This window comes from Neomonachus schauinslandi, chromosome 10 (assembly GCF_002201575.2).
Source record: "Neomonachus schauinslandi chromosome 10, ASM220157v2, whole genome shotgun sequence".
NCBI lineage: Eukaryota > Metazoa > Chordata > Mammalia > Carnivora > Phocidae > Neomonachus > Neomonachus schauinslandi.
The window spans coordinates 19414292-19437938 of NC_058412.1; the positions used below are offsets into that span (position 1 = coordinate 19414292).

Sequence of the window (23647 nt, forward strand, 5' to 3'; positions counted from 1 at the left end):
CAATGATGAAGAGACAAAATGGCATAAGCAAAATAACATGAAATATATTGTATCTTGCCCGGCCCTTTGTATAATGTAGCTTTATCATTATCCCAGATTAATAATTTATCTTGAAATGCTACTTTTTTGTTGTAGATGTATCTTCCAAAATATACTGTTAAAAAGATTTAACAGTTTGGAATCGTTAAATTTTTTTATATCCTAATACAAAAATTATCCATTTCATTTAAGACTCTCTTTCATCAGTTATTATTTCATTTGGTACTAAATTTCTCCATGTGTTATATTTGGTAAATGTACCAGTGATTTGGCTGAAATTGCCAGGTGGGTAAAGAATGTGGTTGGTTGGACATCAATCTTGATCCTTTCCATTAAGTTTATATCATAATTTTGGTACTTAGGCTGATTTGTGTATGGTATAGATTTGCAACAGATTATGCCCTCTTCAGTATATAAGGTATACCCAAAGCAATAAAAGAGAGTATGTCTTCTCTTTATTTAAGTAATATGCAGTTTCAAAAAAATATTTATTAATTGCTCCTTTTAAGTCTTTTTAACATGTCTTTAAAATGTAATAGAAGGGCTTTCTGAAATGTCTTTGAAAAATAGTACTAGCGTTCATTACAGGCTAAATTGTAATAGTCATTTATGGTAGTAATTCTTGTGTTTCCATGAATATGATTTTTAACCTTGGTATAGCTGAATCTACCTATTAAATCTTTCTTAAAATAGAATTTTATTATATTGCTAAAACATCAATGACATTTTCTTACTTAGTAGTCTGGTATAGCCTTTACATATTTAATAAATACTTGCCAATATGGTTAGAATTTTGTCTGCTATTAATAAACCTTTAAGACAAAAGTAAATTATGTTGTTTATATAGTGATTTGACTGCCTTAACCTAGTTTTTGTTTTTTATATTAGCCATGATTGGCTTTATCTTAATTTACTTCCTACACTAAATTCAAACATAAAAAATAATATGTGAATATACTAATTCCTCAGATGGGACCTTAGTGATTCACATTCCTGAGTGAAAAATTAAATTTGAATTTCAGTTAAGCGACTCTGCAAACTAATAAAAACAGAGAGGGTGAATTTAATGGTATATGAATTATATCTCAGTAAAGCTGTTGTTAAAAAAATCAGCCAGCAAAAGGGAAAAAAAAAAACCAAACTTGTTAGAGATAATTCCGAAAGGGAGAAGGGAGATTACTTCCTGGTATTTTTAATGGACACTTAATAAATTTGAAGAACTGTCCCATTATGGGGAAATATTAAGGTTGATTTTTTTTCCTGGTTTGAAGTTTCTTCATAATTTTAACTTATATGAGGAGGCACTCATTCAAGTAGTACTGAATTAAAACTTGTCATCAAGTGGTCTATTTCAACCAGAATCATTCCCCCCGCCCTCAGATATCTGCTTTGTCTGAACTATTCTTTATTTTGAGTCTGCGCAAGCAGCTGTCGGGAGGGCATTTAAAATGAGGTTCAAGGTAGAAATAAGGCTTGGTAACTCTCCTCTGCCCAAAGTACAAGTGTCAGAATTTTAACTAGGTTTTTCTTTTGTTTGAAACAGTGATGACTCGTGGCACTGCCTCCAGCCCATCCTATAGATTCATATTGAATGATGGGACAATGCTTAGCGCCCACACCAAGTGTAAACTTTGCTACCCTCAAAGTCCAGACATGCAACCTTTCATCATGGGAATTCATATCATCGACAGGTACTACTTATTTGGAGAGCTTCATATGAAATAAGTCAGTTCATATATCTCTTCTTAGAGAAAATTTTTTAATACTCTTGATGGCTAGAAAACAAAAATTCGAAGTTAGGCATTAAGCTAGTGTGATGAGTATATAATCACTATATCCGTACCGGGTTTTATAGTTTTTTCGCCTAACAATAGCCTTATTGTTAAAAAAGAAAGAAAGAAAAAGGAACACAGGAAAGGTTAGGCTGAAAATATGTGTTTCAGGGGTAAAAACCACAAAGGTGGCTAAAAGTAGCCAACTTTCCATATGTGAACTTCGGTCTTATAAAAGATTTCAGAGTTTGTTAATATTGTTGTTTTTAATTTTAAAAGTGCTGTATTCTCATTAGGGCAAACTCGATGGCTCCTGAGTTCAAGTTGACAGTTTCTCAAACTACAAGTCATTAAACTCTCAACTTGAGATTTTTGAATGTCATTGCCTCTAATTTGTTCTTCTCTCTAAATACATTTTACATTGGTATATATGGTAAATTCATGGAACCATTCTTTTATCCTATGAATTATTCAAAACCCTTCATTTGCAACTATTTAAAATGTAGCATTAAACAAAAACAAAGACATTTCCCCTCACTTCATCTTTTCCTCATCTGATATATTTGCTTATTGGAACATGGTAATACCAGTCACAAATCTGTTGTCATAATTATGGATTTGAGTAAAGAGCTCGATGAAAATCTGAATTCAGTATTCTGTTTTTTTCTAATTTTAGTTTAATTTATGCTTGTGAGTGGAATTAGCACAGTTCTTTTTTTCATATTGTGATTTCTCTTTCAAAACATCTGCTATGTCTGCATATCACCCTTTTTAATTTTTACATCAGTGACACAGTATTTTCCTTACCCAGTCTTCCTCTTTGGAGTTGAAATACTTAAAAGCTGTAACAAGGGAGTCATGAATAAAAGACTTTGTAAACAGAGGTGTGGGAAGTTTCTCTTTCAACCAAAAATATTATTGTAATGTTAAGTATTTGTATTAAATTTTGAAAAGTTTAAAGTACATATATTGGATTTTTTCCAAGACCAAGGAAGATTTCTTTCCCATATAACTGAAACCATTATCAAATTTATGAGACCATGAGCACTGTTTCCTATTAAGTGGTGCTAATATTTCACAGTAGCGCTAACAGTCCACCGTTTTTCCTTAATTTAAAGTCATACAGAAGCTCTTTACTTGATGGCTTGCAATATTAATGAGGTTAATGGTCTTGGTTTATAATATGCATCATAAAAATATTTTAATGGAAACCAGTGAAGATGTTTGAATAATAATGTCTTTTTCCCCCCCTAGGGAACACAGTGGTCTTTCTCCTCAAGATGACACTAATTCTGGAATGTCAATTCCCCGAGTAAACCCCTCCGTCAATTCTAGTATCTCGCCAGCTCATGGTGTAGCCCGTTCATCCACATTGCCACCATCCAGCAACAACATGGTATCCCCCAGAGTAAACCGCCAACAGAGCTCAGACCTCCATAGCAGCAGTCATAGTAATTCTAGCAACAGCCAAGGGAGTTTTGGATGCTCACCTGGAAATCAGATTGTAGCCAGTGTTGCCTTAAACCAGGGACAGGCCAGTTCCCAGAGCACTAACCCCTCTTTAAACCTCAATAATTCTCCTATGGAAGGTACAGGAATATCTCTCGCACAGTTCATGTCTCCGAGGAGACAAGTTAGTTCTGGATTGGCACCAAGGCCCAGGATGCCAAACAATTCGTTCCCTCCTAATATTCCGACATTAAGCTCCCCCGTTGTCATGACAGGTACTGCCTGTAATAATAATAACCGATCTTACTCAAACATCCCAGTAACATCTTTACAGAGCATGAATGAAGGACCCAATAACTCTGTTGGCTTCTCTGCCAGTTCTCCAGTCCTCAGGCAGATGAGCTCACAGAATTCACCTAGCAGATTAAATATACAACCAGCAAAAGCTGAGTCCAAAGATAACAAAGAGATTGCATCCATTTTAAATGAAATGATTCAGTCTGACAACAGCTCTAGTGATGGCAAACCTCTGGATTCTGGGCTTCTGCATAACAATGACAGACTCTCAGATGGAGACAGTAAATACTCTCAGACCAGTCACAAACTAGTGCAGCTTTTGACCACAACTGCAGAGCAGCAGCTACGGCACGCTGATATAGACACAAGCTGCAAAGAGGTACTGTCTTGCTCAGGCACTTCCGGCTCTGCCTCTGCTAACTCTTCAAGCGGTTCTTGCCCCTCCTCTCACAGCTCGCTGACGGAGCGGCACAAAATTTTGCACCGGCTCCTACAGGAGGGTAGCCCCTCGGATATCACCACTTTGTCTGTTGAGCCTGATAAAAAGGACAGTTCATCTACTTCTGTATCCGTGACTGGACAGGGACAAGGGAGCTCAAGTGTAAAACTAGAACTGGATGCTTCAAAGAAAAAAGAATCAAAAGACCATCAGCTTCTACGGTATCTTTTAGATAAAGATGAGAAAGATTTAAGATCAACTCCAAACCTGAGCCTGGATGATGTAAAAGTGAAAGTGGAAAAGAAAGAACAGATGGATCCTTGTAACACAAACCCCACCCCAATGACCAAACCTGCTCCTGAGGAAATTAAACTGGAGTCCCAGAGCCAGGTAGGTGATCCCTCGCTTCACAGAACGAACATTCAGAGTTACTTTTTCCTTTTCATGTATTTTACTCCAACCATAAACGAGATTTGGATTCAGGCTATGTTTTGTCCTACCCTTTGGGCATGTATTAAAAGGTTAGTATCGGGCGCCTGGGTGGCTCAGTCGGTTGAGCGACTGCCTTCGGCTCAGGTCATGATCCCGGGGTCCTGGGATCGAGTCCCGCGTCGGGCTCCCTGCTCTGCGGGTAGCCTGCTTCTCCCTCTCCCACTCCCCCTGCTTGTGTTCCCTCTCTCGCTGTGTCTCTCTCTGTCAAATAAATAAATAAAATCTTTAAAAAAAAAAAATAAAATAAATAAATAAATAAATAAAAGGTTAGTATCAATGCTGAAGCATCACAGGATGCCCTCAGAGAAAATGGTTGAAAAATCACAGGATGCCCTCTTTGGAACTTCGGAGGGCTACAATTTCAGTGTGGCATTCTAAGCAAGTGGAGATTTGCTTCTTTCTATAAAATCAGTTCACAGCTTTGGAGATTTTTAAACATACCTCTCCTGCCCCCCTCCTCCTATCCCCACCTGTTGAATCCAACTCTCTGAAGATAGGACCCAGAAATCTGTATTTTTAAGAAGCTCCCCAGAGAACTCTGATGTGTAGCTAAGTTTGGGAACCTCTGATATAACTGAAATGGGAGAGAAGTGTGAGGAGGTGGGCAAGACTGCCTAGTCTGGCTTTCTTTGCCATTTAGTTTCCCTTGAAGCGTTTTCTAAGGCTGTTTTTCTTCTCATCTGATTCTAAGCACCTTTAACCCTTATCAGAATAGGGACTTTGAGTATTCTGAAACAGAAGTAAACATAAATAAACCTTTGCATGAATTGTTAAGATTAGGAACCTCTGTGTTTAGGCTGAGGTGGGGGTGGAGCGAAATTAACAGGCACCTTCATTTATTAGATAATTGCTGTGGACCCTGAAGGAATTTAAGAAAAACAGAAAGTAGAGTCTCTCCCCCTCTGAGCTTGCAAGTTATTTAGAAAGAATATAGACAAGTATGAAATAGCTGAAAATGTACTTACAAAGCATCTTATCAATGAGACTTTCCATTGTGAAACAGGATTCACACTTCATGTGCTTAGGTCCTTCATTTCTTGAGGCAGCTTTATGTTCTACTCCAGTCTCACAGAAATCTCTCTCTTCCCTCAGGCATACTGCATTCTAGGCATATGGAAGTCCTTGACATTCCTGGGATAAGCCATGTCTCTTCTAAGCATCTTCTGCCTTGCTCTCCTTTCTGTCTGCCGAACTTTTCCTCATCCTTCACAAACCAGTTCAGACATCATCTCTGTAAAGCCTTCTCCACTAGCCCTCGTTAGACATTTCTTTCCTCTCTGCATTCATAGTGCTCTGTATTGTCTCTATTGACTATTTGTAATAACACTATTTTGGTTACTTCTATATGTGCGTGCGCTTTGAGGTACAAGTAAACTAGTACTGTGTTTTTAAGCTGAAAAACAGCTTTAAATAATAGCTACATTAAAACTCTCACTCTTTAAAATTAACTTAAAAAGTCACAGCTATATAAAATAATGCCATTGTGTGCAATCCTGGTACATCTGTTCTGGTTTACATGTACATACATTTCTGCTGCGTTTATACCTACAAGTGGAATTGCAGGATCATAAGATATGTGTATGTTCATCTTTAGTTGATAACGCCAGTTTTCCTAGTGTGTACCAAGAATTCCCTCTAGTTGTTCCATGTTGTTGCTAATACTTGGTATTGTCAATCTTCTAATTTTAGCCATTCTGTGGAATGTGTAGTGATACTTTATAGTTTTAATTTGCATTTCCCTAATAAATGTCTTTGATCATTTGCATATCTTCTTTTGTGAACTGCCTATTCAAGTGTCTTGCCCATTTTCCCAATATGTTGTCTTTTTCTTATTGACTTATAAGAGTTTTTTACATATTTTGGATGAGTCCTTTATTGGCTATTTATTTGCAGACATCTTCTCTATGCTTTACCTTGCCTTTCTTTCTTTTAATGGTACTTTTGATGAAGTTCTTCATTGTAATTGTAATGTAGTCCAATTTGTCAATTTTTTCCTTTATGATTAGTACTTTTTTGCACACGTATAACAAAAGATGTGTTCAAAAATGTTCATAGTAGCCTTATTTGTATTAGCCCCAAACTGGAAACACCCCCAAATCCATCACAGTAGAATGGATAAATATATTGTGGTATGTTCATACAGTGGGTTGCTATTTGAAAACAAATTAACTACTGCTACCTGTGACAAGATTCTGAACTTCAGAAATGTAATGCTAAGTGAAAGGAGTCAGACATTTTAAAAATTACATACATATACAGTTCCAGTTAGACAGTCTAGAAGCATAAATTTTAATTGAATTAAATAGTGAAACCCAAACAGGTAGACATGTTATGTTGATGAACTATTTCAAAGTAATCATAGTAGAATAATACTGTGAAATAAAGGCCAGTTTTCTCCTATCCATAACCTCAGACAGATGTAGGGATGCCCTATCTAGTCTAGAAGATAGGTTTCTGATTTTATTAAATCCTCAAGAGGGAAATGACCTTCCTGGGATCTTTGAAGCTGATATACTATTTATAAAAAAGTTTCCCAAACTTTTTTTAAATTAAAAAGTTACATCAGTGTAAATTTATTTTTCATTCCATCATTAAGTTATTTCACAAGATTTTAAAAACTTGACAAAAAATCATCCATGATCAGCATAACATAGCATTCTTGACACTTCTTTCCAGTCCAATCTTTTTCCAACACATAAATTTTATGCCAAAATATAGTAGACAAATATTATGTGTATATTATCTTATATCCTCCGGTATAGTAATATCAGAAGCATCCAAACTGTTTTCCAGTAGCTCACGTAATTTCAGTGAGGCCTCAATCTTTAATTCTTTCTTCTTTCTTCATTTTCTCATAGTCACGCTTAACTCGTAGAATATAAAGGAACACCTTTTTTTCTACATTGATTCAAGTAAAGTATAGAATATATTTCCTCTAACTTTGGTTTCCATTCTTAGTTTACAGCTGACCTTGACCAGTTTGATCAGTTACTACCCACGCTGGAGAAGGCAGCCCAGTTGCCAGGCTTATGCGAACCAGAGAGGATGGATGGTGCGGTCACCAATGTAACCATCAAATCAGAGACCCTGCCAACTTCACTTCAGTCCACCACTGCCAGACCCACTTCCAGGCTGAATAGTATGTGTTGGGAGAAAACCTCATTTTAAATGTCTAATGATAATGTGGATTAGTGCTTTTTTCTCAACATTACTGCACAGACCATTTATTTGTTGAGAGTGAACTATTTTTGCATTAATGCTGCTGTAAATAATGTACAGTTACTTTTATACATATGAACTTCACTCATCATGTGTATCTTAAATTATAGTATAACTTCTTTCTGTAATTAATGTGAAAGTGAATAGTTGATGTTGAGGAGAGCAATTTTGTGTTCTTACCCAAAACATTCCATAGCAGGACTTTCAGAAATATAGTATTGGTCAGATTATATTACCCAAATTGTCTTCCTTGAATGCTAGTCCTACGAATTGGAAAAAAGGGATTTTATGCTAAAATCCACTGGACAAATACTACATGGCACATATACCATTTTCCTATTAAAATTCCACAGTGCATATTAAAGGTTTTAAAAAGTCCTATGTTAAAGATACCAGTTTAGATTTCTGTAACTGAGCATTTATCATACTTTCTTGATTATGGAATTCCTTTTCTCAAGTCATGTTACCCCATGGAGCACCATTTAGGAGACAACTGCATTGAAATGGGTCACTGCTGCTCTAGTCTAAAGAGACACTTTGATAATATAATACTTCATGAAGACTGGGCTGTCAAGTTTTTTTCATCTGTCAAATTTTGAAGTTGAAAATAAGAGTGGTGGTAATTCCATTGTGTAACCTTGAAACCAAAGGAAACTAAGCAGCTCACTTTCAAAATTTGCCCGTGTTCCCAATCTAAGTCTTGTCCCTCTTCTGACAGGATCAGATGTGGGACTCATTTATTTCAGTCTTACTGCAGCTTTTAGCTGTCATGACACAATTCCTGCAAGTTTGCCAAGATTTCCAGGAAGCTGGATAAAAAGGTCTTGAGTCATTTCTGACATTTTTGGAAGCAGTTTTTCAGCTGACCAGGGCACTAGGTGTGAGCAGGAGCCCAGGTTCAAGTTTCACATTCTCCATTTAACGGTGTTACTTTGGGCACATGAATTTCCTGAGCTTTATTCTCTTTATCTGCAAAAGGAGAATTAGATGAGATGACTCCAAAAGTCTCTTCTAATTGGAACTGAGAGGCTCCAGATTCTGGGGAAACAAGAAGGTACAAGGCTAAAGGGCAATAAAATGAAGCCTGAATATTGAGTTGTTTGATCCTGGATCCCCATCCAATATGGGAGCCTGGGGGATTTATCTCAGGAGAACCGAGTTGCCAGAAAGAAGATGTCTGGATAGGAGTATGTAAGGGGAGCTCCCTAAAGTGCAAAGGTCACCCTGCCATCTAATCATCCAACAGAAGGCTCCCAGAAGACACAAGCCTCACACTCAGCTCTCACAGTCAGTGTTTTAGAACACTGACCAGACACCGCCAGAGATCACCAGGACTTTGAGGGAAGTCTGCAATTTGAAAGAAAGTAAAAGAAACAAAAGAGGATGCAATAGAGCTATATAACGAGTGCATGGACTAAAAAAACAAAAACAAAACCCTAAAATGTTTGAAAAGATATTTTATTCATATGGGAAGAAAAAAAGCAAAGAATAAGAAAATATCTTTGGAAATTAGATATCCAGCATTTTAAAATTTCAAGAGAAATGGTAGAAGACAAAACTGAGAAAAACTTTCAGAAATAACAAAAAGACCAAAAAAAAAAAAAGTTGGGAAGAAAAACGTTAAGATAGACCTATGAGGGCCAATAATGATTGATAAGAATCAATCAAACAATGAGAAGGGGGGGAAAGGGAAGAGAAGATATTTTCAAACAAACAAAAAAAATCGAGAATGTTCTAGAACCAAAGAACATAATTCTTCAGATCGCAATGGCTCAACAAGTATCCAGCACGTACACACAAAAAAGACCTGTACCAAAACTCATCATCAGGTAATTCTGGAACACACCAGAGAGAAAGATTCTACAGTCTTTCAGAGAAAAGATGTGAATTGCATGCAGTGAGTCATAATTGCCCCAACTTGGAAGCTATCAAGCCATGAAAAGACATGGAGAAACTTTAGTGCATGTTTCTGAGTGAAAGAAGCCAATCTGAAAAGGCTACATACTGTATGATTCCAACTATAAAGCATTCTGGAAAAGGCAAAACTATGGGGACAATGAAGAGATCAGTGGTTGACAGGAATTTGTTGCTAGTGATTGCCAGAGGGAGGGATGAATGGGTGGAGCATGGGGGATTTTTAGAGCAGTGAAATTGTTCTGTATGATACTGTAATGGTGGATACACATTGTTATACATTTGTCAAAACGTGTAGAATGTACAACACAAAGAGTGAACCCTGTAAACTCTACATTTTAGTTAATGAAAATGTATCAATATTAGCTCATCAGTTCTAACAAGCGTAGTACATGAATTAAAAATGTTATAAGAAACAGCCCCATCTAAAAAAGTAAGCAAAGGACTTTAAGACACTTCATAAATGAAGATTGAAAATAGCCAATAAGCACATGAAAAGATGGTTAGTATCTTTAATCATCAAGGAAATGCATATTAAAACTATAATGCAGTACTTCTACACATCCATTGAAATACCCCAGATTTTAAAAACTGACAGTACCAAATGATGATGTCAAAGATGTGGAGCACCTTGAACTTTGGCATTGCTGTTGGATATATAAAATAGTAAAATTGTTCAGTAGTTTCTCATCAAGTGAAACATACATTACCATGTGACCCAGCAATCCAACTCGTAGGTATTTAACAAAGAGCAAGGAAAGCATATGCTCATCAAAAGGACTTGACCACAAATGTTCCTACAGCTTTATTCATGATTCCCTCAAACTGGAAATAGTCTAATGTCCATCAACAAAGAAATGGTATATTTATAAAATGAAATAGTGCTGAGCAGAGAAAAGGAAGAAACTAGTGGTACATGGCAGGAATTATTTTCAGAAACACGCTGAGTGAAAAAAATCTGGATCATAGGGTGCCTGTGTGGGGTTGAGGTAGGGAAGATCGACAGCCAAGAAGCTTGAAGGAACTTTTAGGCATGACAGAAATATTCTATTTTCTTTATTGAGATGGAAGGTTATGGGTTTATATCTCTGTCAACATTTATTAAACTGTACACTTAAAATGGGTGCATATTATTATATATAAATTAGACGTCAGTCAGATTTACTTTAGAAATATCTGAGGTTAGAGTAATTTCTAACCTATAATTAGCCATCCAAATTGCCAGTAGTTGTGAAGATGGAAAAAAGACATTTTCACATATAAAAGGGCTCAAATATTTGCATGGTATAGTTACCTTTTCTAGTGACGGTCCTTAGCGAATATACTTCAACAAAACGGAGAAAGCCAAAAAAGAGAAAGATACAAGGTCCAGGGGAAACAGAGGATCTGAAAGGAGTCCGGGAGTGATAGCTGATCAATAAGATTAGGGAACACCCAATACAGATTGGAATCTGAATCTTCTGGAAAGGAGGCTTCTAGGGGAGAAATGAGATTGTCTCTTTGAGTTTATAGAAAAGATTACTGATAGGTTTATGTCAACAATGTTGAAGCATCTGAAAGATTCCCCTAGAAAAGCAGCAAATGAAAAAAATAAGATAATTGTTAACTCCGGAAAAAAGAAAGCATGGTATAAGAAAAGAGGTTTGAACATAGTGCACAATGTAATTTTGCAGTGAGTAATATTTGCATAATTATAAGAATCTAAGTATTTATTTTATAAAAAAACTGTGATCTCTGTTAGGAAATTGGGGACTTAGGAGGTAGTAGGAGAGGTAGGTGTGGGAGAATTAAGACCTCATCTATCACAATGGGAAGTCAGTAATCTCAAATTGAGACATCAAGGAGTAGCAGCATATATATATTTAGAAATAAATAGGATAATGCCAAAGAAAACAGATTGGGAATGGCTTCCTACAAGTTGAGAATGGCTTCCTGCATTAAAAGGGAAGTAACTGAAGGATTAGAAGGGGTAAGGCTTAAAGCTGCTTTTATTTGTAATGGACCATTTAGTCTTGACTTTTAAAATTATGTTACATGTATTTGATAAAAATTAATTAAAAAAATTGTTTTCTAGCTCCACAGGCCTGTGAAAATGGAGTGTTTTTCCTCCATAGTCCTGAGGCAAATACCTCTTGCTTCTCTCTTGAGATTCCCTCCCCTGAATATAGCTCCATGTATAAAAGTATATAAATAGGCCAGAATCTGTTAAACCTTGTGCTGTAGTGTTGGCAAAGGCCAAAAGCAAAGAAGGGGAAGATCCTGGGGTAAAGGAGGGTGAGGATGATAGATGCAGACAGCTAGTCTACGATGTTTCCATATAGATGAGAAAGAAAATAAGATTTCAGGAGGCATAAGGCTAAGGAAACAAGTTGAGCAGAATAAAGGAAAAGAGAATAAAGGATTGGAGAAGGAAAAAGAAGTTGGGGACAGAAATACAACAACGTATCCAGTAAAGAAGAGAATAGCCTCTAATTCTCTGCCTCCTCTAGCCTCTCCACTTACCACCACTACCTTTTACTAGAACCAGAGTCCATCACTGAGTGGCTGATTTCACGTCCTAACCTTGAGCCCACTTGGGAAAATCAAACATCTTTCTTTAGTCTTCAGTCTTAAGCTGAACTGTGTCAAGTGCAAATGCCTGGAGTAGGACAGAGTCTAGTCACCATCATATTTCACCACCTGAGGTACACCAGTTAGAACTTCTGGGTCCTTCTGCCATGGCACTCATCTTTTCTCTTACCTTTTCTTTTCCTTGCCCTTTTGCACTGTATTTTGAGAGAATCACTGGGCCGCATTTTCCAGATCAAAACTGAATCTTCAGCCATATCCATTCTGCTATTGAGCTCTTTTAATTGCAGCTATCATGTTCTTAATTTCTAGAAATTATTTTTCTTCTCATAGGAGTCCATTACTTTCTGTGGGTATGATAAACCTTGTAATCTGTGTAACGATACATTATTATACTTACTCTAGGCCTTGTCCATTTTCTATAAGAATCTTTTTTTCTCCAAAGTTACTTTCTTTGTTAAATTTGCTCTCTCTCTTTCCTGCCATTGACCTTTCTTGCATGTTTGGTGCATTTGCGCTGTCTGTCCATATACACAGACCAAGGCCTAGAATGAACAAAATTGGTAGCTAGCGTGTGTCTTTAGCTGGAGTGAGAAACCCTTTTGCTCTGGCAGCAAATGTAGGTTCTGATTATAGAAGCCCTGTTTCTATGTTGCTGTTCTGAGAGAGTGGGGCTTGGTGATGGGGAAATCCTCGTGGCAGCCCAAGCACCCACTCTGGGAGATTCCCTGGGCAGAACTCCCACCTCAAGTCATGCTCTTACCCCTTTAATCCCAGGCGCAGACGCCAGAGTCCTCCGCATTTGGGGCGGGGCTTGCTGCAGCTGTTCAGTGGCCCAGTTGCCCGTGGCCTGTTCCTGTACCCGCTCCAGTGACCCCTGAGCTTGGAGTTGTTCTGGACTGCTTTTGGGAAAACTCCCCTTCTTGAAGAATCTTCTCTTTGTCTTGTTGTTTTTTAGTTTCGTTGAAATTTTACCATTGGTTTGTTCCCTCTGTTTTGTCGTTCAGAAACTCTTGATTGTTTGAGTCAGCTGCCATAATACTTTTTTGCCTTTCCTTCAGCTGGAGATTTATTTTTTCCTTTTTATTTCTTTTGTTATTTCAGAGATAATTTTGGAGGGAAAATAAAATAGAAGGGAGAAATCTGCCGCATTGAACCAGAAAATTTCCTTAGGTCTATTTACATATAAGAAAATGAAGGACCAGAGAATGAAAAGAAAAAAAAAAATACACACAGACAAAAATTGCCTGAAGTTTTCCACTTAGTACATGCAGAATCAAGATTTAAATCTCAGTCCACCTGGTTTCAGAACATCCTGTTGGTATGCACACCACACACCCATGCAGTATGACCAAGTTATTTAAATAATTTTGTTAGAATGTACCACCAAAGCACATGAAGAGACAATTTAGGAGGGTATTGTTGATCAAAATATGTACAATGTGTCTCTTTGGCAGTACCTTCAAAATGTCCTTTTGCAATGTCCTTTTGACTGTCGTAAAATCCCTATCCTCTGAGGGTGGATTTGACCTCTGATATTTTTCTGGAGTTATTTAGAGCCAAATTTGTTGATCCAAAAAGAATAATACTTCTTTTCTTAAACCCAAACCAAAATTAGATCTAACTATAAGGAGATATATTTTTCTTGAGGGACCTGTATACTATTTTAGATAGATCTAGAAAAATATTTGAACTTTGAGAATTTCATTGGAATAAGTGAGTGATCTTGTGAGGTGGATGATTTTATGTTTGGTGAACATATACATTCTGAGATGATGATTTTTTTTTTAAATGTTTTATTTATTTATTCATGAGAGTCAGAGAGAGAGAGAGAGGCAGAGGCAGAGGGAGAAGCAGGCTCCCCGCCTAGCAGGGAGCCCATTGCGGGACTCGATCCCAGGACCCTGGGATGATGACCTGAGCCGAAGGCAGACGCTTAACCATCTGAGCCACCCAGGCGCCCCTGAGATGATTATTTTTTAAATCTCATTTATTTGTAGTACATTAAAATAATTGTGTGACTCTAAAAATAATGAGGTTCACATAAAGCTTTTTCAGTACTTAAAAAACCCATTTTAATTTCCCTTTTTTTAGTGTGTTGTGCCTCTTGGTAGGTATCTTTTGTTATTATATAGCTGTAATGAATAATCTTATGTAGAGATAATTTATCATATATGAGAGTATATCTGAAATAGAAGTTCTGAATAGATTTGCTTGATCAAAGGATAGATTTTGCCAAATGGCCTTCTTAGATATTATGCCAATTTACACTCTAATGGATAATGTTCTTCTTCTACACATCCTTTCTAAGACATTGAATTATACACTTTCTTATCTTTGCCAATCTCATGGTTTGGTTTTTTTTTTTAAGTATCCCAGTATAGTTTTAATCTGTGGGTTTGTTTTTTGTGTGTGTGTGAATTAGGTGGATCAGTTTTCAGTGATTGCATGTGACCTATTCATATTCTCTAACCATTTATCTATTGGGTTTTTCCATTTTCATCTTATGATTTATAGGAGATTTTTTCTACATTCAATAAATTAATTCTTTGTCTACATCACATTTAGAAAAATAAAAACACATTAACTGCTATGCATTGTTACAGCCAAATGTGAAACAAAACTGAACCAGAAACCTCTTAACCAACGCCTGAAGAAAGTAGCTGAACATTAGGATCACTAGATAGTGAATTGTCTGTTAGAAGAGTAGAATGTGCAAAAGCCACTCTCATGGTTAGATAATGCTTTCTACTTGTGTGTAGAAATGGTTGAAATTTTTAGTAAAGTAATTTTGTTGTGGCTGTTGGAGATATAAAGTTTTCCTTTTAACCAGATTTTTAAGATTTATTGAGAGAGAGAGAGTAAGCACAGGAGAGGGAGAGAGAATTTTAAGCAGACTCTGTGCTGAATGCGGAGCCTGACAGTGGGCTCGATCTCAGAACCCTGAGATCATGACCTGAGCCAAAATCAAGAGTCAGATGCTCAACCAACTGTGCCACCCAGGAGCCCCTAACCAGATTTTAAATGGAGAAATTATGATGTTGAGCCTTTGCAAAGATGATAAGAAAGATTAATAGCTTGATTAGGGATCCCTAAGGGCTTGTTTTCTACCCATTTCAGCTGCCACTCTTCAACACAGGGACTGGGAGATGCATCGATGCTTCCGTTTACAAATTGTCATGCCTGTCTTGGGTTACATATATGCTTACTTATGTTTGAGAGAGGGCACAAACATGACCAAAAATAAAAGGCTTATTCCCTGGACTAAGAGAAGATTACGTGTATTTCTTAAAACATTCCAGTAAATCCTTGAATTTTTTGTAGAAATAAATTTCTAAAGGAAGTCCTAAAAGGTTGACATGACTTTTAGAGTAAAAACTAACTTCTTTTAAGTATAAAGCCTATGCAAACAGAAGTTTTACTTGAATCAAAGTTTGGTTTGTTTGGGTTTTTTTTTTTTTTTCCCTAGTCATCAAACTTAGCACATGAATCTTACTTCATTTTGAGAAATTTTATCCAACTTATTTACTTAATATTTTCCGCATCAAGACTAGTAAAACGAGATACTATATCCTGTTACTGAGTCAAATAAACTATCTTATAATATTCAGTATTGATGGTAGACAGCCTTGTAAATTTTCTTTGACTCTTTAAATAGAATTAGGATTGAGGAATTAATGTATGGAGTAGAGCAATGGGACAGCTTTAGATAATCTTCTTTGACCAACTTTCTGACTTAAATAATGATAGGAATTAAGTGATTACTTTTTCATTTCATCATCATTTGTGGTTGGTGGTGTTTGGTGGGTTTTGTTTGCTCTTTTTTTCAGAATCCTACAGAGTTTGATTTTTCTATCATTTGTCATGACAGAGAAGACAAGTTTAATTGAAAGCTATAATTATTTGCATTTAGAAATGAATGTGTTTACTTGAACTCCCATACTTCATTCATACTAAATGTTGAGTATATTTCACATAAATAGTGAGCCTAACATGTTTTCTATAATTAATAATGATCAATATCTAGTATTAAACACATTTTTTCAGGCATTCTTAAATCTACTTATTTTCCATTCATTAGAATGAGAAATTCTACCTGATTATGTTTTTTAGTAAAACTCCAAGGCGGGGCGCCTGGGTGGCTCAGTCGTTAAATGTCCAACTCTTGGTTTCAGCTCAGGTCATGATCTCAGTATTGAGATCAAGCCCCATGTCAGGCTCTGTGGTGGGTACAGAGCCTGCTTAAGATTCTCTCTCTCCCTTTCCTTCTCTACCCTCTGTACTCGCTTGCCCCCTCTCTCTCTCTGAAAAAAATAGAATAAAATAAAACTCCAAAGCATTTTTAGTTGTTTTTTAAAAAATTACATTAATTTGCTAAGGACTGCCATAACAAAATACCACAGACCAGGTGGCTTGAACAACAGAAATTAATTTTCTCATAGTTCTGGAAGCTAGAAGTCCAAGGTGATTGGGGTTGGCAGGTGTGGTTTCTTCTAAGGCCTCTCACGGTCTTGTGGATGGCCACCTCCTTGCTGTGGCCTCATGGTCATCCCTCTGTATTGTCTGTGTCCTAATCCCCTGTTCTTATAAGAACTCCAGTCCTCTTGAATTAGAGCTCACCCTAACGGCCCTATTTTAACTTAATCACATATCTGAAGACCCTGACTCCAAAATAGTCACATTCTGAGCTACTAGGAGTTCGAGCTTCAGGATACGAATTTTGGGGGAATACAGTTCAGCCCATAACAATAATTAATTAATATATGTCCATTTTAGAAATTACAGATAACCATTGGAAGCATTAAAAGAAAATAAAAATTCAAAAAAAGAAAAGTCACACAAACAATGAATCATGGAACACTTCATCTAAAACTAATGATGTAATGTATGGGGATTAACATAAGAATAAAATAAATAAATAAATAAATACAAAAAAAAAAAAAAGAAAAGTCATCCTTAATCTTACAACCTAAATTGACCAAAGATATACACACTCTTTCAGAATTTTTTCCTACTAATATACATGAGGTAATTTATAAAACTAGAATCATTCTGAACATAATGTCTTGGTTTATGGGTTTTTTTCTTTTTCATTTAATGGCACATTATAAATATCTATGCCATGGTTCCCTAAGCAGTCCCTAAATTTCTGGAATTTAGGTTATTTACAATTTTTCCTAGTCTAAACAGTACAGAAATCATCAGGTTTTTTTTAAAAAATACCTAAACAAAAAACCTTCTAGAATGCATAGACTATTTCCTTCCATTATAAAACATAACTAAATCTCTCTCTGCATTTGTCATCATCATAAACATCAGTTGTTACACTGTTATTATACAGCTGTGTTCTCAGTTAACAGCTACAGAGCCTTGTCCATTTTCAGAATGACCCAGACTGCTGTGCCCTTTAGTTTCTGTTCCTGCCTGTTATAGAACATATTTTATCTTGTGTTTGCTGCTCTCATGCCATGATAACCCTGTCCCTACCTATAGCAGATTCTAATGTCCTATAGACTGAAAAAACAGTTAACCGAAATTGTTATAATTTGTCTTTAAAAGAAATCATTTCTGGCGGCGCCTGGATGGCTCCTTCAGTGGAGCATGTGACTGTTGATCTCAGGGTTGTGAGTTCGAGCCCCACGTTGGGTATAGAGATTACTCAAAAATAAGATCTAAAACATAAAAATAAAAAAGAAATAATTTCTGACAAAGTTCTGAGTGATTCTCCTTATGGTAACATCAACTTATGTGCAAACTTTTTTTTTACATCAGATTGTCTTTGGTTCAGAGTACTTTTTCTTAACTTTCTCACTGGTTATGATGTAGCCACGTTCTAGGCAGTTAAGTTTCTGAATAAGGGACCTTTGTATCACTGAAATATATTTTATAGGGGAAATCTCATTCTCCTATACAATATATTGCTTCTGAAAAATACGGTCATTTTATCTTCCACTATGATACTGACTTCTTACCTTTTCTTCTGTAATCAGGATTGCCGGAGCTGGAATTGGAAGCAATTGATAACCAATTTGGACAGCCAGGAACAGGTGATCAGATTCCGTGGGCAAATAATACAGTGACTGCTGTAAATCAGAATAAACCAGAAGAGTGAGTAATACATTTCCTATTTTATAAAATATCAGATATCAACTTCTACAACAAAGAACTATTTTCCCAAACAGGATTCCAGCCTACACTGGTATTTTGTGAGATAGTAGTAGAAGTGAATGTTTAATGAAAAAAAGGGGGATGGAGGAAGACACCACATTAAACGGATTAATTTACTGTGTGACTGCAAGGCTAGTATGTATTGTAATTACCAAAAGATTGATATAATATGCAGCAGTTGTTTTCTTTTTCATCTCTTGCTTTGCTTTGATTGATTACTATAAAATTTCTGAGGCCTGTAAATGAATTGAGCTCAGTATAACAATTATTATAAAAGCTCTTGAGCTTTTTGTTGTATAGTTATTTTGTCCAGTGTTTCTCTTTGGAGCAAGATGGTATAAGAAGGGAAAGTACTTTTTACATCTACTAAGTGTCCCATCTTGATTAGAATTTAATTTCTTAATTGACATAAGTAGCTCCATTCCAAAACATCAGAGTACATCTCATGCATAGCAACCAAATGATGACTAGACAGTGTCGAGTGTGGTGTAGAGCTTTAACTATGAACTGTATTCCCACTTACCTCTCCAAAGAAGATTCCTTATATTTGTATTACTAGTGTGATTTTCTATATATTTCTGATTTTTATGCATCAGTTGGTATCAGTTGGATTAGACTGTGTATTTCCTTCATGTAATCAACATTTTTTGTTGTTGTTGTTGCTTAACACTGAGTATGTTTCATTTTCCTAGTTTGATTTCTTTTGTAAGTGGTAATCATGTTATCAATATGATGTGATCATCTTTGAAAGTTAAGTATAAAGAGAATAAATCTTACTATACGCTAGATGGTTTTTTTCCCTGAGATTTTGATTGATTTTTATTTTTGACTTTCATCAAGAATTCTTTTCCCTTTCTTAACTATGTTTAGTTAATTTTTCAAGCTGTTTCTATAAGCTAAGAGGAAGAATATGGAAGCAAATTTCAGTGATTGACAAAACAGTGAGAATATATTCAAGCTACATACAGAACATTTATATTTCTGCACATAAGTATAGAACATTTCACTGTGTGAGAACTGGTTGAAAAAGCATCTCGACAGAATTTTCTAGAACAAGATTTGCATATATGTGTGTATCATATATATATATTTGTGTTATTGAGATTGAAAACTTATTTGCTATATCAGTCTTAAACTCTTTTATCTTTTGATTCTTTAGCCAGTGTATTAGTTCACAATTAGATGAGCTTCTCTGTCCACCAACAACAGTAGAAGGAAGAAATGATGAGAAGGCTCTTCTTGAACAGCTAGTGTCCTTCCTCAGCGGCAAAGATGAAACTGAGCTAGCTGAACTAGATAGAGCTCTGGGAATTGACAAACTCGTCCAGGTATTTATTAAAATTGACATTATTAAAATGATACAATCCTGAGAAGCTAGAAAATTATTTTTAAGCAAGATTTTTCAATATTGTTCTCACTGTGTTTAAGTAGTCTTATAACTTACTCTTATGAAAGTTATTAAATATAGCTAAATAATGAGTTTTTTAAAACAAAAATGTCATAATAATTAGAAATAGAATTAGAAAGTCTTAGCCTTTCACTATGGACCAGAATCTTAGAGGCTCCCACTAGAATAGAATCCAGATTTATATCATCACTTCTTATTCTAGGACTTAATTTATCCTTCATTCTTGCTAGACGTCAACCTGTATATTCCATGATACTCCAAATTCCAGGTATTTTTTCAAACTGTGAGGTTGAAAAATCAATTTATTGCCTCATGACCCATATTTTTTTAAGTAGTAGAATATATCAGAATGCATAGCCCAGAAAAAGGGGAAGTTATGTTTCATAAAACTTTCCTTTCAGTTACGTACACACACGTGCACGTGCGCACGTGTGCACACACATACACACACCAGGTCACAATTTAAATTAGATTTTTTACGATGAATAATAGTTATCAGTCTTAAAAGCCATAGCTATGGCATTCTGTTAGGCCAGCTATGAATTTTTTTCCAAATAAGAGGAAAGCATGAATTCTGTATTTGAGATAGAAAAATGCCTAACTAATCCCTCCTTTAATAATCTACTTCTCACGGTAAACTACTAAATGTAACGTTTGTTGACTCTTAAGCTTTGCAGCGTAGTTCTTTTCAAACCTTTTAGCTTCATTCCATTGATTTTAGCCTGTGTTTTAACCATGTTTTTATCTCTTTTCTGAGATTTTTAAACATCTCAGTTCATCTGTTACTCCATTTCAGAAGTAACTGTCATAAGTGATTCCTTTAAGGTAGGAAACTCCTAGAGAGCTTCATGAATTCAGCATAATATTTTATAATAAAATTTTCTAGAGATAACATACTCTCAGATCCAAGATTATATAAAGAAGCATGTCATTTATTGGCAGTAATTTATTTGTAAAATGATCTGGCTTATTTTCCAACAGGGAGGTGGATTAGATGTCTTATCAGAGAGATTTCCACCACAACAAGCAACACCACCTTTGATGATGGAAGAAAGACCCAACCTTTATTCCCAGCCTTATTCTTCTCCTTCACCTACTGCCAATCTTTCTAGCCCTTTCCAAGGCATGGTCAGGCAAAAACCTTCATTGGGGACTATGCCTGTCCAAGTGACACCTCCCCGAGGCGCTTTTTCACCCGGCATGGGCATGCCACCCCGGCAGACTCTGAACAGACCTCCAGCTGCGCCCAACCAGCTGCGGCTTCAGCTTCAGCAGCGCTTGCAGGGGCAACAGCAGGTGAGTCGTCCTGGTTAGCAGGTGGCTCTTGTAAAGGCCTGTGCTAACTCACACCGTACTAACACAGTTCAGTGGCTCGAATAAAGGTGTCAGGTGGAAGTGTTCCCACAACCTTTATGAAAAACTCAAAAAACCATCCTTGGTCTGCAAGGATAAGATAAAGGAGATTTTCATTCAGTTAAAGACTGCTAGCTCATAACAAAGTACTTTGAGACTCACAATTTAAAAGCAATTAATTTTGGTTTTTGAGATAAAAAATATTTAGGATGAACATATTAGTATTAAATTAATAAAGAGAAATATATAGCTTAATTTATAAAGTAGAGCATCAAGAGATACTGTTATGATTGTTGGAACAGAAAATGAAATTTATGTTGTTTGAAGTTGGAGTGATTGAAGCTTAGTGATGTTATTATATTAGGAGAATGGAGGAAAAGATAGTTTGGGGATCTGGGGAGTTGGGTGAGTTAAATCTTCTCTCTCATGACTGGTAATGAGTGGGTATAATGGCATAAATATTTAAGATTGCATAAGCAGCAAATACAGAGATAAGCATCAAGAACCAAAAAAGCAAATGGTTAAAAGTATTCTCTCTGGGGAGTGCCTGGGTGGCTCAGTCAGTTAAGCATCCAACTCTTAATCTCAGCTCAGGTCTTGATCTCAGGGTCATGAGTTCAAACCCCGTGTTGGGCTCCACACTGGGCATGGAGCCCACTTAAAAAAAAGGGTGGGGGGTATTGTCTCTGGGAAGCAGGACCAGGGCTATAGATTGTGGCTTCTTCTTAACCTTTTTGTATTTTTTTAACCGTCTGTGTATATTGCTTTGGATTTTCTTTAAAGTATTTAAAGCAATTTCCTAGAGTGTTACAAATTCAGGAAAGAAGAGAAAGAAGGAACTAAATTATATTAGAAAGGCAATATTATATAATGTTATAAGAGCTCGAGTTTCAAGTCCTAGTTCTAACCTTAACTTAAGTGGTTTGACAGTCAAATTATTTGCCCTTTTAAAGCCTCTGATTTCTGATTATACCGATAAAAGAAATATAATAAATAATTCCTCTACCTCATAGGTGGTATGTGGATTGAATGAGATAGTACATATAAAGATCTTAGCACAGTGCCAGGAGTGCAGTAACACATAATAAATACTATCTATTCTTAGGAAATTTTATTAAATAAATAATATGAGTTTCCATTCCACTTAAAAAGAAGGTGATGAAAGGGGGAGAGAAAAAAAGAGATGAAATAGGAAAAAATTATTAATGGTAGAATAGCAAAGAAAGGAATAATTTTTAAAATGCTGGGGTGGAATAAAGAACTCAGAAAGGAATTAGGGGAAGAGAGGGAAGAAAAGCGAAAGAAAGGAAATAGTAATATGTTCTGAGTATTAGTTGAAGGTAAACTACTTCTTGTTATAACTTGTCATTCATTATTCAGTAGAAAGCACAAGGATAAGAAATGCATATAGTTCACAAAACATAGTGCCCACACAACATATTTGGGGAGACTCTACTAGGTACTATGAGGAATACAAAGAATAAGAGATACAGGCAACTTTTAGAACTTACAGTCAGCTTAGGGCATTCCAAACATACACACCTGGAAAGTGAAATAACAGTGCAGATAGTAAGTGATTAAGGGCTACCCCAAAAAGGAGAGGAAAACCTAGGTGTGCTGATTTTCTCATTTTACAGGATAGAGTCAGTAAATGCTGACTAAAATTAAAGGCTTACTGAGCAATGCTAGATCAACAGTCTAAGTCAGGTTTGTGAATGGGTGAAATAATCATTCACACGTAGCTTGGGGAAAAAATTGCTTTTACTTTGATTTCCTCCTAAAGCAGCTGATAAGCAGAGTAGCAATGCAAAGGATACACGTGTAATAAGGCTGCAGGTAGCTGAACTTGGCTCCCTGTTGCTGCCTGTGAACATTACGGAGGCATGTCCAAAGTTTGGTGGCCAGGGTAGCCCAACAGAGTGAAATATCCATCAAGTGAGAGAAATACAAAATTTTTTTTTTTTTTAAAGATTTTTTTTTATTTATTTATTCATGAGAGACAGAGAGAGAGAGAGAGAGAGAGAGAGAAGGAAGCAGGCTCCCAAGGAGCAGGGAGCCCGATGCGGGACTCGATCCCAGGACCCTGGGATCATGACCTGAGCCGAAGGCAGACGCTTAACCATCTGAGCCACCCAGGCGCCCGAGAAATACAAAATTTTAAGCCCCCAGATATGTCAGTACACAAAACAGCTTATACTACTGTGTAAGACGGTACTCTGCTACCTAATGAGCTTTATCAGCCAGACCTACTGTTTGGGTTCTGGACCGTAAGTTCTTTTTAACAGCGGGGCCCTCAGTCCATGGTGGCTCTTACTCTGCAAATGCTTGGAGTCTTCTGTGTGTGTCCACTTCTCTGTGTGTCCACTTGGAGTCTTCTGTGAGAAAGTCTGGCCAAGGCTTATGTCTGTCAGTATTTCAGTTAAGATGCTTTCAGCAACAAGGAAAGAAAAAAAGATCCATTCAAAGTTGTAAAACCATTTTAAAAAAGCATTTTGACTCCGATAATGAGATGATACGAAATAGAGAGGT

At 36.3% G+C, this 23647-nt stretch overlaps 1 protein-coding gene across 1 annotated transcript in view; it reads left to right on the forward strand.

The window, feature by feature from the left end:
* The window catches only part of NCOA1 (nuclear receptor coactivator 1), a 104518-nt gene that overhangs the window by 51450 nt on the left and 29421 nt on the right, over positions 1-23647 (forward strand). The window contains exons 9-14 of the mRNA XM_021697776.2: positions 1583-1730; positions 3066-4386; positions 7447-7627; positions 18180-18297; positions 19517-19685; positions 20747-21061. Coding sequence (XP_021553451.1) covers positions 1583-1730; positions 3066-4386; positions 7447-7627; positions 18180-18297; positions 19517-19685; positions 20747-21061 — 2252 coding nt within the window. The remainder of the gene's footprint in view (positions 1-1582; positions 1731-3065; positions 4387-7446; positions 7628-18179; positions 18298-19516; positions 19686-20746; positions 21062-23647) is intronic.